The following is an 18,684-nucleotide window of genomic DNA, read 5'->3' as shown; positions in this document are numbered from 1 at the left end:
TTTTTCCTGGATGATGAGAGAGAAAAAAAGCTTATTCAAGCTGCAAATCACAGACTATGCATTTCATTTCATGCATCATATAAAATATTACTGCTTTTGTTTTTTGTTTTATATTTACACAATATATTAAAGACGGTATTTTGTACAGAGATATTTCCATCCATTCTAAATTCTGAAAAATATTTTCTGAACCAGAATTACTTTTACACATAAAAACAAGAATAAGAGAAGAGATCCAAACCGACCGATGCTCTGGCTGTTCTGCAGGATCTCCTTCGAGTGAAGACAGAAACCTTCATGTGAGCGTGGCACGTAATTATCCTGCAATAGTGACTACAGCACACACAGACATGCACATGCTCACACATAGTTCAGGAAGGGACAGGGCCTGCAGAGGAGTCTGCTGCTTGGAAGGAAAGCTTCGACCGAGCGTCAGTACTGGTTGCCAGAACAGCAGGGAGCCCTGTCCCAGGTTTTTCAGCTGCACTCTGCTCAGGAAGTCCTGTGCAAACAGCAGAAGATCCTTGTGAGAGATGGGAAGCCCCGGCCTGCTCCTGCAACTGCGATGCAGCCTCCTAGGCATGCTCTCAGTGCTGCGAAACTACTGTCCCACACAGACAAGCTTAAGTTTGGCCAATTCTGCTTCCAGCAGGCTTCTGTCAGCTACTGTGGCTGCGTGGCAGAACGCTCAGATAAACTGTCTGATCTGTGAGAGGAAAGTCGTTGCGGTTTCTGCTGTTGCAACTGTTTCTGTTGTTGTTGTTGGAGTAGCTGTTGCTGCTGGGCTGCAGTGGTGAAGGTACTCTGCTGCTGGAGAGGAAACGCTGTCTGGAAGATCAGCTGTGTGGGCTGGTTTCCATGGAGGAGCCGCGGTGCCTTCAGTGAAATGTTTAGATTAGATTGACAGAAAAAACAGATCAGTCAATATGTAACTTAAGTCCAAGATAAACAACATTTGAAATTCTAACTCAGCTGATCTAATAGAGTTTGCAACACCTCACAGTCCTGGTGTTAAACCAGCGAATAAGACTTCTCAGATTGTCGTGAGGTTGTTTTAAACTCCCAAATATCTATTTCAGTTCATTTTAAGTCTCTTAACAGCCAGGCTGAATCACTTAAATGACCTCTACTAGAATGTCACACAATAAGTTAGTAAGCTGTGCATCAGTATTATGACCCTTTTCCATTAGTATCGGCTCGTCTCAACTGAACTCGCCTTGGCTCGGTGTGGAGGGTTTTCCACTCGGCTTTTGTACCTGCTTACCGGAACTTTATTTGTAACTCCTCATCCCAGTTTCTTCTAAGCGAGCTGAGTCGGGTTGTGTGTGACGTCGCCAGACTGCATGCCGCTATTGTTCAGGGGCGCGGCCAATCAGAGGTCAGGGAGAGACATCACTGGAAGAGCGAATCCAACTCGCAAGTTGTTTACATTACATGACAAGCAATGGCGCAACAAAAGTCTGTTCCGTGGTCCAACACTGAGATGGAGACATTTCTTTGAAAAAATCTATCAAGAGCTTTCTGACTCAATGGCTACGGCTAGCAACGGAGTGTTCAGCAGTGTCAATAGAAGCTGAAAAAGCTCCAAAGTGACTATCGGCAGGTCAAGGACCACAATAGTCGGAGTGGATCAAACGGACGAGACTGGAAGTGGTTCCAACAAATGGAGCCACAGACCAAGTAGCAGATTGCCTCTAGGTCCTGTGCTGTTATAGAGCTTGTCATGCAAAACACTGACATCACAGCGATTTCACACAAACCCCGCCCCTTTTAGACCTGGTACTCAATTGTAATGGAAAAGAAACAGGACCAAGCTGAGACGTGTTGAGACGAGTAGAAACAAATGGAAAAGAGTCATTAGACAATGGCTAACTGCAGTGGCCACTTGTAAGTGATCCATTAACCACAGCGATGAACCTGACATGCATTTGTTGTGGACAAGACGAAGCCGGAGAGGACCCAAGCTTACACGGGTAGAACATGCAAACTCCAGACACTTCAAGCCTCCCCTTAGCCGAGGCTCAAACCAGCAACCTTCTTGCTGTGAGGCTGCAGTGCCAACCACTACGCCATCACGCTGTGCTTACATGGTGATATTTCAATTAGAAATTATTCAGAATTTTAAAACTTGAGAATGAAAGTATTCCCATTTATTCAATCAGTGGATTTTTTACTTCCTTGGAGGCATGGCCATATTCCAAGCCGACAACACCAGGAACCACTGGGCTCAGACTACGGATGTTTGGGATGTGTCGGAGAGGCTTTTGTGTAGTAACTCATCATCATCATCATCATCATCATCACTCCCATCATCAACACAACATGATGGTGAAAAATTAACACAACACTGGATGTAAAGAAGTCTTGTGACTTTACAGAATCTTATCAAACAGGCAAAGCTGCCCGAATCAAGGTTAAAGACTGTCCGATGAAACAATAGTGTTTACCTGTTTGGGGATGGGTTGTGTGTGTGTAAACCAGTTAGTCACTGAATCAACTCTCAGTTCATCTTCTTATAGTTGTTGTGCAGCCTGCTCAGTGTTTAAGAGTGTTGCTTGATTGTTCATTTGTGCTGTGGTGACTGTGGTGTTTACCATGTTCAGGTACGTTACAAGCAAACCCGTTTCACTCAACCATCCATGTTATCCGCAGGGTAAACTTCTATCTATAAACTAATTATCTTAATTGAAAGATAGAAATCTTATCTGGTGCCTTTAACAACAAGCCGAAGAAACACTGCAGCTATCAAACTGGCAGTAGTACCTGTAGAAACTGTGGTTGCTGCTGCGTCAGTGGACCCTGTCCTGTCTGCATGGCTGAAACTTGTGACTGTGGCTTCACCTGCTGTTCCTGTGGTTGTTGTTGTTGTTGTTGTTGTGGCTGCTGGGAAATACTTATGGTCTGTGTCTGACCCTGCTGAGGAGCAAAAGCTGTCATCACTTGACTCATTAACATGGTCGTGGGGACCATGACCGCGCCACACGCCATCTGTCCAGCGACTACTTTAGTCAGTAGCGGAGGACCAGTAGGAAACCTGTGCGAGACAGAAAATGCGACCGTCAGACAGGATTAACTTGACCTCATGGAGCTGCGCTGAACAGAAATGCTACATTAAATGAAAACTATGACAGGAACAACAGTGATTAAATCGGTTCATAGTAATCATGTTTGAGTGATGAAATTTTTTTTTTAAAAAAAGGTTTAAAAGGAGTAAATTGTATTAAAGAAACGGACCTTATCTGAGCTGCATGGTCCTGTGCAAAGGTTGCCACAGCAGGGGTGTTGGGTCCAGTGTTCTGTGCCAGGCTTGTGGCAATCTGAACCACATTAGCAGGATTTTGCTGCTGGATCACCATTGTGTTGTAGAGAGAGGCTGAAAGGGGGTTTTGTTGAGGCTGCAGAGTGAGAGTTGACCGCTGAGACTGGAGAGCAGAATTAGAACAAGTTAACATTGATCAGATGGAAACATGTCTAACAAAGCTGAAGACAGAATAAACTATTATCGGTTTATTCTGACAGAGTTAATGTCAGAAAAAAAGGGGTTACATGTTGAAAATGTGTGTGATTTTATCTGACCTGGGAGAGTGATGTGTTCTGTTCCCTCACAAATGTTTGTTGTTGTGACTGAGGTTGAATAGCATGTTGCTGTGGTTGTATGCTGTTCTGTAGGGGCCCTGCAGAGACCACCTGGCCCTGCATGCTAGTTGTCCCCCCTTGCTGCCCAGAGCCTCCCTGGGCCATTTGACCAGGGCTGAGATTTTGTCCTCCTGCTCCTTTCTGCATCTGGAACATCTGCTAAACACACAAGATGTTTGTTAAATAACTCAGAAATGTAACAGTGATGCATGCAACCAAACAGACATTTACACAAAACATTTTCTTCTCATGCTGCCCAGCAGCTCCCCATTAGTACCGGCAGACTTTGTCCCTGCACCCTCTGCAGTTCCTCTTGGATCTGCCGCAGCTCATCCAGCTGCTTCTGAATATTGGCCTCGATCATCCTGGTCCTCTGCTCCAGCTGCTCTTTCAGGTGCTGCATGGCCTCCAACTGGCTGGAGAGCTGCACTGACTGTCAGAGGACAAAACACATGGAAATATGACACAAAGGGCTTTACTTTTACTTTCACATCGCTAATCTGGCAACAACGTATCCTTCAGTGATGCTTCATCATCAACAAATAGCAGTGTTCATGTAGCCTCCAAATAGACGTTACTCTAAAGTCGTTTCAGTTGACAAACATTTGAAACCAGCATTACGCATTTTTATCAAAATAACAGGACAATAACACACTTTAATCAAATCAATTCAAACTTTATTTCTTGAGCACATTTCACGCCACGGGCAACACAAAGTGCTTTACAAGATAAAATCAAGTCATAAGGATTAAAACAAACAGTAGATAACAAGACATTTAAAAACAATAAAGACGCAAGCTCTTTCCACACACTCATATACACACACAAGAACAGAGAGCAAACACACCACCACACCCCCCCAAAATACATCATTCCCTGAATACTGTCTCTTTAACCGAACGCAGATTAATAAAACAAATAAAACATTAATTAAGTGATAAAACTTAATAAAACTTTAGTGTATGAGAGTAAAGTAGAAGTCACGAAACTGCATCAAATGACATCTATATGTTCATGTTTCTCATCCATTTTAACAACATTTCTCAAAAAGCAAAATATCTGGAAAACCAAAATCCTGTTTGCTTTTTGTTCAGTGAAAATGTGGATGACAGAGACTGAACTGGGACACTGGGTGGAATTGTGTTTGTTCACGTTTGACATGTTTCCTTGCTGCTTTGACTGCAGCTGAGGCCTGTAGTACGAAGCTGGAGTTTCTCTTATCAATATAACTCTAGCCTCTTGCCCAGTGACTGCTGGGATACGCTTCCCTGCTGCCCTTCAATGAACAAAGTGGTTCAGAAAATGAGATAAGTTCAGGGTTAACCTGGGTTCTCCGTACGACGACGCTGACACCCCATACAGGTTTAAATCACCATGGTAACTTACAATGAATGATCAGAAAATCAGCGCGTATCAAAGCACTACATCCATTTGGTTCTCTTGGAAAATAGCACACACATTCTGTCGATGTTGGTGCGTGAGCGCTGAGGAGTGAACGAGTTTTTAGACACAGATGCATCCTTCTGATGTAAAAATAAAACTCTCATTTATCGTTTTAAGTCTTTTTTTTTTTTTTGTCTTTACTTGTTCCCAAGTCTGTATGGCGTCACTAAGGCTGCATCTGGTCCATACTGGTAGTCACACATGGCAGGACTGCAGAACCAGGAATTTATGGAACCTACAACTACTTGTGCCGTCATGGTGAGAAATGACTATTCTGACAGAAAATGGGTTCAGAGCCTCCGATGAACCTCATGGAAAACATAAAGGATGGAACTGAAGAGGCTGAAACGTCTGTGTTGTTATGAAGGGAAAATGAGTGACCAGAGTGCTGGTCGTTTATATTTTCCAAGGGATTATTATTGTGAAATGTCAAAAGTTTACACATTAGCAGAGTCTGCAATTTTCTGCCAGCCTTCATTCCTGACTGTTGCTGTGGCAACGACGTTGTTTTTGACCTGGATGATGTGTGAATCCTTCATATTCTTGACAAATAACTCTCTGCTCTTCCATCGTAAAGTAAGCTACTCTTCAGGGTTTTTCCATGTTTGTGATTGGGAAGCTGCAAACACCATCCTGTTTATACGAGTCTGGACTGATCAAAATCAGAAAACCCCTGGGTTCAATTACCCAGTTGATAACCAGCATCATACCTCCGCCTCTCAGGGTCTGGATAAGTCAACCCAGGTAACAGAGAGATGTCCGGGTTTGTTAATCCTGCTACGTGGTACAGATCTGACCCAAAATACCCAAAGTAAATTAAATATATTCAATATAAATATATACATTTTCACGACTAAAGGGGTTATTTGTATGATCTTAGTCTCACAAGAAACCTTAGACATGTTAGGATTACTACAGAAGTTTCAGATAGAGATATGCATTACTGTATCATGGCACATCCCCCTTGAACACACACACACACACACACACACACACACACACACACACACACACACACACACACACACACACACACACACAGACATTACTTTAGATGAAAACCAGGGGATAGAAGCCCAGTTTAAAGGAATTAGAAAAGTAATGTCTGATGAAGAACTGTGCAAAAGTAAAGCTAAAAATGTGAACCTGGACAGTTTTACAGCGTATAATGAAGGTAAATATCTGTTATGTCAAAGCTGACGACAACAGGACAATCAGAAATAACATGGAGATGGAGAAAGAGGTGACCGCCAAGATAGTATATCATAGGAAGAGTGAATCTGATCTTCAAGATTCATGTCAGACTGAGACACTGGAGAACACAGAGTCTGCTTTCATGGCATCTTGTTCGTGTGGTTTGCTTTAAGTGGAGAGATTAGAAAAAGCTAAAGTGGACTGTGCTATTCTCATGTTTTTATCACATGCCCATATGATTGATTGGGTTCTGAATTTTATGTGGTTTTAATGCTCAGTAGAGTCTTTTAGATGAGTTTCTCCCTGTGATTTTTATCTGCTTTCTGTCAGGACTGATGCTTCCTAGTGTGTATCTCACGCTGCCCCCTGTCCCAGAGGCTCTTGAGAAGAAGAGGTTAAACACCTACTGAAACTGTGTTTCAGGTACGTCTGAGATAAGTTAAACACAAGCAACCTGCTGGCTACTACACCACACGCTCTAGTTAGATTATTAAAAAGAATTAGATCAGTAACTTACCTGGCTGTTTTGAAGTTGCTGCTGCTGCTGGGAAACCATGGCAACACTCTGCCCTGTGTTTTGGCAGCCGTTCGATGGCTGATGCAAACAACAAAAACATTTCTGATGAACTTTCTTGTTATCCATGAAGCACGAAGAAGTTAGAGCGACATCGGACTTTTCTCCAGCTCCTCTACTGACCTCTCTGCTGGCCGATGACCTTCGCTGTAATGTTATCTCCACAGCAGGAGACTGCTGAGCTGGTGTGCTTCTGTTTTCCTGAATATTCATCTGTGATGCTAAAGAAAAAAATTAAACAAGATGATTAGTGTGAAATAAAAAAGTAAAATAAATGAATAAATAACAGAACCGAGTGCTTCTGAAGGTGCTTACAGGGTGGGTCAGATACGGCAGTGTGAGAGGATTTGCGTGAACTGCGGGACGAGATCGAAGAGGTCCGGCTGCGGTACGGGTCCAGTCGGGATTCAGAGCCTGAATCCTGCGACTGCTGTTACAAAAACAATCAGAGATCATCACCACTTTTGACTAATTTCAAAGAAACTAACTCCTATCGAGAAAATGTCTCACCTTGTCCGCTTTGATCTCAGGAGGTGATTCTTCAATTCCAAGTTCTCGGCGCTGCTCTGCTCTGACTTCAGCGTAGCTGATCAGCAAAGACGGAGAATTAAACACACGTGTAGATTAAACATCCAGAATTAATGGAAGAAGAAAATCATTTCTTTATGAGTGTTAGAAGGTAAATCTTCCACGTACCTCACCACAGTGTGTGTACAGAAAATAAACTCTGGTCTGGAGTTCCACTGGTGATAAGTGATGTAGTACTGGGTCTGCAGCCAAATCCATTGCTGCCCTTTGGTGAGGAATCTGTAATAGCAGGACTTTCCTTTGCCATATTGCATTACTTAGTAGAAATAAAGAAGAAAAAGACGCACATTAAAGGGTTATAAACTCAAGAAAAAGTTGTCAGCTTCAACGGAAACTAAATTAATGGCTGACAGTTTGCACTCACAGTGTTTGTGGCACGTAGCCAGCATCTCCAGATCATCTATGTGGTAGTAGTCGTACCCCGACGTCCCCAGGACCTCAAATGGGAGGTAACCTATGATAGGAGGGGCTCTGGACAAACCAGGTAAGTATTACACAGATGAGTTAGTATAAGTTGTGATGGATGCCTCCTGACACGGTTAAACACTGAAAGTTTTACAGCTGCATGCATGTAATGCTGCAGCAACAGATCTAACAAATCCTACATGTTAACAAGTTGTCAGGACTGCAGGAAATATTAACCAACAACCCGGCTGTAGAGGCGTTTTGTGTTTTTTGTTTTCTTTTATGAGAAATGGCTGTTGTGGAAGTGAAATAATTTTTTGTATTATATTTTAGTATATTAGGTTATATGACACAGATAGATTTTTATTTAAAGTCTGTTATTTGGCTTTTTGATGAGTGTGAGAACGGTGAGGGAAGACAGGTAATTTATGTCGCGTCCAGAGGTTGTGTTTTTTTGTTGTTAGAAATCAGTGTCAGGTGGTGTGAGACAGGATGAAATGATTTTTTGACCACTTTCAGGCGTTTTGTTTTTGTTAACTGGAACAAATATATAACGATTCACCTTTATTTTATTTTTTTGTCTTTTAAAGCAAAATAATTATTTCTAATTTTATAAATCCTTTCCTTTTTTAAATTTTATTTGGGTTTGGAAGTGAGAACATAAATCAGACAATCCACGCTACCACCACCTTTAAAAGTAACGTGGAAAAGGCTGGTACACCGGGAATGTCACAATGAGATCCTCATCACCAACAAGAAGCATGTTTCCACTGTATATCATGCAAATTTACATATTTTAACTTGGTTTGTTTCCCTCTTTTAAATCTGATCCTTTTCTTTTTGACTAGTTCTCTGTTGTTTTTTCCTCCCAAACAAACCAAAACTAAGAGGAGCTGGCATGAAGATAAAGCCAGAGTGATGACAACTTCAGTACAAGGTTTTGATGATGTCATCCTGCATCATTAAAACTGCATGAATCACTGTGGGAAATACTGGTGAGTGATTGCAGGTCAGGTTGTCCTGACCACTCTGTTACATGTTTACTGGTGTTCTCAGAAGCAACAGCGTGCCATGAATAACTGAGCATTGTTTTCATAAGCGAGGCAAAAAAATGTTCCTCATATCGACACGATACATAAAGACAGAAAAGACGAGAATCAAACAGAACATACATTCCCATTATGATGAAATAAAAAACAATGAAACTACCATACCTGTGGTCCAAGAAGAGAAATTTCCACTCTAAACTATGTCTGGAGGTAAATTGCTCATTAGGCTCTTCTACAGTGCACATCTCCTGTGAAAGATGGAGAACAAGTGTAAAATTAATGCCTGTATCTTCTATATTCAGAACAGTCAACACAATAATAAAACACCCTTTTTAATATAACAAAAGAAAAGTATTAGATTAAATGTTACATACTCCTTATGAACTATTTCTGTTGACTTGTGCACTGACTCAAACATCTTTAATATCTAATAAATACTGTTAATCATTTTTTAAATGCACAATTGTTATTTAACAACTTTAGAGGGTTAGCGTCAACTGATAGACATCGCCTTGTGTTGCCATCCTACAAAATGTTTTTTTGAAAGGCAGAGGTCATAAATGTCATAAATAATCATTTTTAACACCAAAAGTAGCATTCTGAAATACTTTTTAAATGTGTTTTCACGCAACAAGACGAACTGATTGAAGCTCTTCATGCTCCCAGTAGTAACATCTCAGAAACTACCAGTAACAGCCGAGGGGTCAACCTGCAACCGTTACAGTATGACCAGATGGCATTAGACCAGGGGTCACCAACTCCGGTCGTCGTGAGCGACCATCCTGCAGGTTTCACTGTTTCCTAACCTAAACCACTGGCTCATTAACAGGCAGGTGCAGAAGATAACAAGTTGTGCGTTGTTCCAGGAAAACACTAAAACCTGCAGGATGGTTGCCCTCGACGACCGGAGTTGCTGACCCTGTATTAGATGGTTTCCTACAGGCTGAACCATCGCAAAAAGACAGCCCACAATCATTCACATAAATCACATTAAGTAGAATAATCTATAAGTTAATGCACACATAATCTCTGTGCAACACATTTTTAATGAGTACAAAAACTTGACATGACAGTGAACATCTCAGCTATGACCCAATGTAGATTAAGTCAAATCACTTGGACTGGGCTCGGATCAGTGAAGATATTTCGCTCTTATCCAGAAGAGCTTCTTCAATTTACCAATGCAGAAGTCCAAGAGAAAGAAAAATACCTGAGGGCTCCTAAATATTGTGGCTAAACAGACCCATGATAAAACTGCAACAAGATCCGGGAACACCAACAATGCAAGGAGAAAGGAAACAAAGAAAAAGTAAAAGGAAGGTGGTGTCATCTATAATTCAGGCGGAATTTCTGAGAAACGCAGGATTTTTCACAACATCAGACAGAAATTAGCTCATCCTTAGAACCCATCTGCCAACCACACAAAAGCAACCTGGTGCATGCAGTCCGTGCAGTAAGGACTGCAATGAGCTCTACATTGGGGGAGCTAAACAACCGCTGAACAAACGGATGACTCGACACAGGACAGCCAACTCATCGTGTCAGCACTCAGCTGGTTTCTTTCATCCTAATGATAAAGGATACACTCTTGAGGATCACAATGTTAAAGTCTTGGACAGATGAGGAAAGTGCTTTGAGCAGGGAGTGTGAGAGGCCATTTATGTCGAAGCAGATTAAACCTTTACTTAAAAGAGCAGGCAGATTGAGACATCACCTCTCCCCTGCCTACAACTGCAGCCTTTCAGCTGAGATTGGCATGACCTGTTCACTTGGCCTCAAGTGAAACTATGGACAATAGTCCCACTAATGAAAACTCAGGTGAGTCACGACTCTCAACAACAGACTGAAACATCAGTGGTTTCACAGGCTACTTAAGTGGAAGTTCCCACTATTACATCACAACTGAAGAACAGGGGTTTCCATGCATTGACCACAGGAGCCTTGCAAGGTTTGATTGCACTAAAGTTGTCAAAATTACCTTCAAACATTGGGGAAAAAAATCAGAACATGTTTGCTGGTTATTAAAGTAAGCAAGGGCATCAAATTCTTTCCCACAGAAACACACTGTTTCTGTATTCCTAAAGGAAAATCTGAAAAAACACAACGTAATTCTCTGCTTTTGCTCTCTGCAATAGGACCAACAAGCTGCCATAGGGTGCTGAATAAAACATCACGCAGTGCAAACATGCTCTTCATGCCCACATGTAAGACAAGAGCTGGGAAAGTATCTAACCACAACAATTTTAACTCCAGATAAAAGTCACTGCACTCTTCTACCCACCAACCCTACAGTGATTTATCCACCAAGCTTCTTCAGTTCTGAGACCAAGTCCTTTTTAAGAGATGTTTATCATACTTGGAAAAGGAATCATGTGTTGCACCTCAACATTTCCAATGTCAAGTCTGTAGATTAACTTGGATCTCGAGTGCAATCTCACAGTTTGGAGATTCCCTCAGTTCTTTTGGGTAAGAAAGAAAGTGACATTTAAGTTGCTCCCTTTGGAATAATCGCATCTACACAAAACTACACAACAATGGGGGTGAAAGTGAGCTGTTAGCTGTCTCGTAGAAGGAAAATTCAATCAATCTCTTTCTCTTTTTGTCTTTTTGTCCATGAGTTGCTGCTGAGAGTCTCAGAGCTTCCATCTGGAAATGTGTTCTGTTAAAATTGTCCAAAAATAAAAATAAAAAAAGTGGTGAGTACTCCCAGATGGTGTTTTCCCACCGATGCTGAACCAAGTTGAAATCAATGAAAAGTCCCAACACACAGGTAGGATGATGGAAGGTGTGCACATCGTGTTGGGTGAGGTGAGAAAAGGCCATTAGTGGCCTTGATTGCTTTCATCACATCTGTAAAGCTCCTCTTGGCAAAGCAAATTTGTTCAGCAGAACACAGCACCCAGACATCCTTCTGCTTGCTTCAATGCTGGACACGACATGGATAATAATAATTTTTTTTAAAAAAATGTCTTCTGCAGAGAAATGTGCTGCAGGACTAAACACGGATTGAATGATTTTACTTCACATTCAAACGCAGATAGTAGCAGGTGTTAACAGGATTAATGTCAAAAGCAAAACGGGTAATAAGATAGTTTTAGTTCCAGATAGTCAAAGGAAGTTTAAAAAAACAACATGATAAACCAGCGGAGCATTGCATAACATTCAAAATATTTTCATTTGTGGTTCAAAAGGTACCCATTGCATCATGTTGCCATGGCAGCATCGCATTTGGACCTTTGTAGCAACAAGACAAAGGCAACAAAGTGATCCTCACCTTGATAAACTGTGGTTTGGCCAGCCTCACAGTCGCAATGAGACACACTTTGTCTTTAAAGGCAGAGTGAAGTGATCGCTGGATCACTCCTTCAAATCCATTTTGGGTACAGTTAGGCACTGGTAAAAAGGCAGAACAAAAAGTTAAACCTTAAAAAAAAAAAGAAGAGAAAAAAGGGAAAACCTGTAGTTGTTCAGTCTAACCTACCATTATTCAGGGATTTGAAGTTTCCAGTGAACCTGACATATTCATACACACGGGGCTCTTTGGGATCGACTGTCCCTCGAAGCATGTGGCAGCAGAACTCCAGCTGATTTCTGTCTGATAATAAAAAAGAAAAACAAAAAAAAGATTCAATGTGCTAACTTCAGATAACAAGAAAACCCATCAGAGTAGGGGCTATCAGAAAGATTCCATTTACTTTTTAGATAGTCAGGTGTAATCGTCTCTCCCTCCATGACATGAGAGGACAGAACCTTGTAGACGTCAGCGTGCTCACCGGGAGGCAGGAAGTTTAACAAGTTTTGATCCAAAAGATCAGACTGAAACAAGCGACATCAGTGAGTCTTGCATATGCATTATAGTAGAAAAACTAAAAATATGTGTTCATTAGAACTTTTTCCACATAAAGCATCTTATACGCACAGGTAAATGTTCTAAGAGGGATGTCACGCTCTCCGAGACATAGATTATATTCCCATCGGTCATAATTGCAAGGAAGAATCCATCCAGTGCCTGGCAGAGAAAAAAGTTCTCCTTTAATTTAAAAAAAAAATCTGCATTTCTAAATGGAGGTAAAAAGGAACCTCTAAAATTGCCTCACCTCCAACATCAGCTGAGTGAACTCCTCGTTACTAAGAAAAGGAGGTTTCCAGTCTTGTCTGATCTCAGTGGATTCAGACTGAGCAGCGATTTCTGTTAAAAACACCAAAACATACCGCTCACTGAACATCAAGATAAAACCGAATTCAGGTAATGGTAACTATGTTTTTTCATACCTTTGTGTTTATGCAGAAAGTCAATGCTTTTCTGCAAAATAGTAGACTTGTCCATCTTGCGGGTGTTGCCTGGCAACATGTTTCCCAGCTCCTTGATGAGGACATTGAACTGGTCTCTGCGTTTCTTCTCTGACTTGTTACGGGACACGCTGTAGATTTAGGCATAAAAACAATAACAGTATTGTTTATTCCCACAAAAAAAGACATTTAATTTTTGTGTTTTATGGTTCTCATCTCTCTCACCCCATAAAAACCCAACATGACGTAAATGATACATACAGTTTCTGAGACAGTTGGAGACAGTTGGAATCACTTTGTAGTAAAAACGTTTGCTCCCTGTGGAACACAGTCTAATTTTTGGCTTTTGTCCCTTATCTGACACCAGAAAGTAGAAGATTATACTATAAAAAATTTGACATTTCATTTAATAAATGGAAAATATCGCTAAAACATTTTGGTACTTTATTTTAGTTTTTGTTAAAGGCACAAAGGATGTTTTGGGTTGGATTTTTATGGATTAATGGCGCATAAATTACAGGCTTACTAATTACAACCATACTAGAAACATGACCTGAGCATCTAGATAAACTGTAGTTAAAAAGAAAAAAAAACACATCCTGTGCTGAATGTTGCATATCTGCAGATTGTGGTACCACATTTATTTCAAAAGATGCATCCATCATCTACCTTAGTCTACCATTAAAATTATACATCTAAGAAAATGATGGGGGGGGGGGGGGGGGGGGGGTGATTTTTTTTAACTTTAGTTAAATTCTTAATTTAAATTTTAACATGATGATCTTACCGTTTTGCTTTATCTTTTTCATCTTCTTCCATTAACCCATCAAAGATGCTGCTGTCATCTCTGCACAGTAGAAGAAAAAAATGGTTCAACAAATGGAAAAAAATAAAAAAAAAAGTAGCTCAGCTTTTCTTTTCCAGGTTTTTGTCTTCCACTGCTGTAACATGTACATTTTCCCACAGTGGGATCAGTGAAGTGTTATCTTAATTTACATACAGATTATACTGTATCTTTTCTCTGCTGTCCAGACAGAAGCAATCTCTGCAGCACACAAATTTTATGACCATTCCTAGACGATATCTAAACAAGTCTGTGGCAAACTCTACAAAAACAAAAACTTTTCCATACACACAGCCAAGTGTGCTCCTCTGCCTAGAACACTAAGATCAGGTGATTTTCACCCCGTGCTACATTACATCCTACATTAATAATCTATGGTTAAGAAACAGGCGATCCTGTTCATTTCAAAGAGATACTGTCTGCAATGAAAAACAGAGTACAGAAAGCTGAGAAATTAGCTTTTAAACATATTATACAATAGAAAGATACCAAAATTCTGTATCCTCCAAATGACTAAATTTTAATAATCAAGTGAATAAAAACACGAACATATTTTCAATTCAATTCATTTCAATTCAACTTTATTTATATAGCGTCAAATCACGGTAATGCCATCTCAAGACGCTTTACAGACAGAGAGGAAAACATAATGAAAGCCAATTCATAACAGCCTATAGAAGGAAACCAACAGATTGAGTTGAGTCCAACTCAATCTCCCATCCTGAGCAAGCACACTGGCAACAGTGGGAAGGAAAAGGAAAATAAAAAAGGAAAATATTTAAATAACGGGACGACTGTAGACTGCTAGTTGGAAACGTATTGTTTTCTAATACTGAACACTTTTATAATTCAAAATGGACAGAACAAGACAAAGTCCTTACTCACCGGTCAATGCTGGAGGTCATTTTGTATCCTGTTTAGGGTTGCAGCATTGGAGAGGGGTCTTTTAATCGTGAGGTAGACATTTGTGAATAAACCTTTAAAATAAAATAAAAATTCATCAAATGAAACTTGAATCTCTTCACAAAAAGTTTTAAATACATCAGTCATGTTAGAGTTCAATGTTGTCCCTACCGACAGTTTAGCCGGTCCCGTGGGAGGAAAGTTCTGCTGGAGGAGGTTCTGTGGTGGCAGTGGACCCCCGAGACTCTTGGAGGAGAGTCGCTGACAGTTCCTGTGGCTAAACGTGACTCACGGTCTCCACTGAGTTGAGATTTTGGTATGATTTGAATGTAAATGTTGCACATGGCAAGAACATCTGGGTCTATGAGAGGAAAGGAAAACACAAATTAGGAAAGATTTCAAACAGACAGCTTAGTCTAAAATGTTAATATTTTACCCTGAAAGCCAGATGTGACTTTACAGAAAATATCATCTCTATCTACAGTTTTACACCTGAATTTTCCCCCTCAAGATTTTAAAACAGGAAGATTTTGTTCCACCTCTACTGGTTACCTTGGTAACACACAGTTAAATACAGATGTAAACACTCCTCTTTGTAAAACATTGATGTGTTTTGTATTGAAGCAACAGCAGCAGAGTTGTAACAATGCTGCATTATTAATAGAGCTGTAAACTGTGAGGTTGCAATATATCAGTGGTTCTTTAGCTTTCTTTCCAAAATTCTACTCCTGTAGATTAATTTCTTAGCCAAGTACCCCCAAACCAGCGTTGTTAATTTACATTTTAGTTCAGGACACAAATGTAGTGCAGTTCTGATCTCCTGTCAGTCAGACACTAAAATAACAGCATAACAATCTATAAATAAAAATTCCACATATTTACTTTTAGCACAAAAAGGTACAAGTACATTATTAGATGTTAATATTAAATTATCTATCATTTCAGAATACATCAAAAAAACTGAAATTTCTGGAGAAAAATAAGTTTCAACCTTGTTTTTACCACAGTTGCTTGGACTGAATGATTTTTTCTAACTCGACCATATATCTTGTGATATGAAAAAGACAAGGATTTTTAACAGAAGACTAGAATAGATAACTTAAGTGACGAGTTATGCTGCACTTGTGACATCTTGTTGGCATGAATTTACAAATATGCTTTTTGTCAGTATTTGAAAGTTATCTTTTATTGCTTGCTTTTATTGTGGTAGGTCCTGAGTATATATTTCTTTTTTTTTTTTATCATGTTACGATTGCCTGCTTTAGAGTAGCTGTAAACTGAAAAGATGGGTTCTCCATCCACGTTTGCAGGTTGTAAAGGGACAGAAATGAACATATTAGGTTCACTTGCCTTCTTGCACACATACACTGCAATGACAATGTTAAAAAAAAAAAATAGATTGTGCAGCTATAAGTTACACATAATTACATAATTTACATAATTTTATTGATATGTTTGCATGTTTTAAAAATCACATTCAGTCCACTTTCTGTGTTCTCCTAAATTAGATCCATAATCTGATGTTTTCAGTAGCTGCTGTTTATGGGACCATGTCACATTTCATCTGACTTTACGTCTCTGAAGTGAGACAGACGTCACAATCTGATACTGAGGAGACAAGATGCAGTAAAATGTAAACAATGGACAAAACTACATCACAACCTTGTCAGCTTTGAAAACATGGCATACATAGCATTCATATTTAAAACCCAAACAGAGTGTGCTGAATGCGAGGGTTGTAGACTGTTCTCACTGGAGTCTGATGCGGGTCATGTTTAAATTATAATCTGAACAAGATGCAAAATAATTATATTTTTTAAAAAAAAATCTCAGCAAAAGATAGGAATCATCATAAAGAGCTGGAATGTGAGTAGTCAGACCATACATTTTATTGGTGGGGATTATGGGGGTAATGGAACAGAAAAGGTTGAGAAGCCCTGCTGTAGATAGTTTGAGACCAGACATAACACACCCTCACACATCTGAATCATGTGTTTAACCTTGTCACTTTAATTAATTCCAGATGTGCGCTGTTTGTTCAGATTGTTTAAAAGGTCAATGAAAAGTCAGATTTATGTCACTGCTGAGATCAACAGGGTCCTTTTCAACTTGACTGCTTCAAATAATCACATTTAACCAATAACATTATTAAACATAAGCCACTTTCACACATACACTTCCAATCCCACGAGACGTTCTGGAGTGGTGGTTTATGAGAACACACGTGTAAAACACTCACACTGGATCTTCAGTGAGGGACACAATGCCAGAAGACAAAGACAACGCCAACAAACACACTGGAGCATTTGCTACTGCTGTGCACATGATCTTGTGCTGGAGATTTTGTCCTTTCTGATGAACTGTATGAAAGAAATCAGATTTGTTGAGTTTATTGTTGAGTTTGAGTTTATCAATTATCTGCTGCTGTAAGATAATGAATTAGGGTTCAGGGTAACACCTGTCACTTTTTACACCATGTGCATAACAAGATGCCCTTGTCCTGACATATAACCCATTAAATTAATATGTGATGGCTTTTCTCAGCAGGACCCCTGTGAGTCTGCCAGCTAAACAAGTAGAGGGTAATAATCTAAATAGTTTAGATTATGCTCGAATCACATTTCAATACCAGCGACATTCACCTGTTTATACAATACTTTTACACAATAATAACCCATTGGTGATCAGGTTTGGTTTACTGCCCAGGAAAGTCTCGACATGTGAAATGGGAGAACTGGGTATCAAACCACCAGTCCTCGAATTGGTTGATGATCTACCCTACCCCTTGGACTATTGGCTTAAAGCTGGGGTAGGTAATGTTGGGGAGCTAGCAAGATATGAAAGTAGTGCCCTGTCTTGGCTCCTCCCCCTCTGGTTTTGCTCCTTGCGTGATCCAAGGCTTTTTTATTCGCAGCTTTTTCCATAATTTTCTCTTTCTCGGCTGTTCAGCAGGAGAAGGCAAATAAACCTAGCTGGGTCGGGGAAATTCTTCCATTTTCTCAGCCATGTTTGCCTTCCAAGTTTTCTCTTCTCTACTTTGCATTTTCATCCTGAAAAAGCTATTTATATGCAGTGTACGGCTATCAGGTTTGTGCTGTGGGAGGGGGAGGAGGGGAGCCGGGAGAAGGAGCTTACGAAATATAAGAAATGAACAACTCCATTTCAATCCCAACGTTTGGAGTTTTTACAGATTTACAGTAAACTACTCTGAACAGGACTACCTACCCGAGCTTTAAGTTAAACCCATAATATAAGACAAATAAAGAAAGCTGGTTAGCTACGATGAGAGACAACGTGGGACAGTTTTATTCATAAACATGCGTACCAAGGATTACCTGGTGTAATGAAGCAGATTTTAGTTAAATAAAGGAATGACCCAGTATTCAGTCAAAGTTTTCCAGCTACATCTCCACACACCATGTTTTTCTCACCTGTTCATCTGGGACCACTGCCCTGCATTTTTCAGAGGTGTCCATACTTTATAACAGCTTACTCAAGTGAATAGCTAACTAGCAGGCTTGCAAGACGAGCAGTTCAGTTAATCTGCATCGGGTGTGAGGGAGTTAAAAAAGAACTAAAACATGCAGGGCAGTGGTCCTCAAGGACCTGGAAACAATGCAGCAGAGGAAGTCAGTATGGGGTGCACTAATGAAGTGTGATCACCTACCAGGGGAGGAAGGAAATGGATATAAATTGCCTCCAAAGTATTAGGCAAATAAGGAGGAATAATGCTGGTGAGGCTATAATCAGCTAATCAG

The 18,684-nt window shown here is 40.2% G+C and overlaps 1 protein-coding gene across 3 annotated transcripts in view; it reads right to left on the bottom strand.

Annotated features, from left to right (window-relative positions):
- The window catches only part of clocka (clock circadian regulator a), a 33,805-nt gene continuing 15,121 nt past the window's right edge, over positions 1–18,684 (bottom strand). For 2 of the 3 annotated variants that reach the window (XM_079244656.1, XM_079244657.1), the window contains 21 exons: positions 15,098–15,287; positions 14,909–15,000; positions 13,967–14,026; positions 13,162–13,310; positions 12,987–13,078; positions 12,809–12,898; positions 12,585–12,705; positions 12,371–12,484; positions 12,164–12,282; positions 9,055–9,137; positions 7,800–7,906; positions 7,544–7,691; positions 7,358–7,433; positions 7,163–7,277; positions 6,971–7,068; positions 6,791–6,868; positions 3,914–4,069; positions 3,577–3,795; positions 3,235–3,422; positions 2,764–3,034; positions 1–876 (listed from right to left, as the gene is read on the bottom strand). In XM_079244656.1, the coding sequence (XP_079100782.1) occupies positions 664–876; positions 2,764–3,034; positions 3,235–3,422; positions 3,577–3,795; positions 3,914–4,069; positions 6,791–6,868; positions 6,971–7,068; positions 7,163–7,277; positions 7,358–7,433; positions 7,544–7,691; positions 7,800–7,906; positions 9,055–9,137; positions 12,164–12,282; positions 12,371–12,484; positions 12,585–12,705; positions 12,809–12,898; positions 12,987–13,078; positions 13,162–13,310; positions 13,967–14,026; positions 14,909–14,928 (2,517 nt within the window). In that variant the 5' untranslated portion in view covers positions 14,929–15,000; positions 15,098–15,287 and the 3' untranslated portion in view covers positions 1–663. The remainder of the gene's footprint in view (positions 877–2,763; positions 3,035–3,234; positions 3,423–3,576; positions 3,796–3,913; positions 4,070–6,790; positions 6,869–6,970; positions 7,069–7,162; positions 7,278–7,357; positions 7,434–7,543; positions 7,692–7,799; positions 7,907–9,054; positions 9,138–12,163; positions 12,283–12,370; positions 12,485–12,584; positions 12,706–12,808; positions 12,899–12,986; positions 13,079–13,161; positions 13,311–13,966; positions 14,027–14,908; positions 15,001–15,097; positions 15,288–18,684) is intronic. The other variant, XM_079244658.1, reaches the window with a different exon arrangement.

This window comes from Telmatherina bonti (assembly GCF_933228915.1).
Source record: "Telmatherina bonti genome assembly, chromosome: 8".
NCBI lineage: Eukaryota > Metazoa > Chordata > Actinopteri > Atheriniformes > Telmatherinidae > Telmatherina > Telmatherina bonti.
The sequence above is the reverse complement of the archived record's forward strand: the minus strand, read 5'-3'. Positions and strand labels throughout refer to the sequence as shown.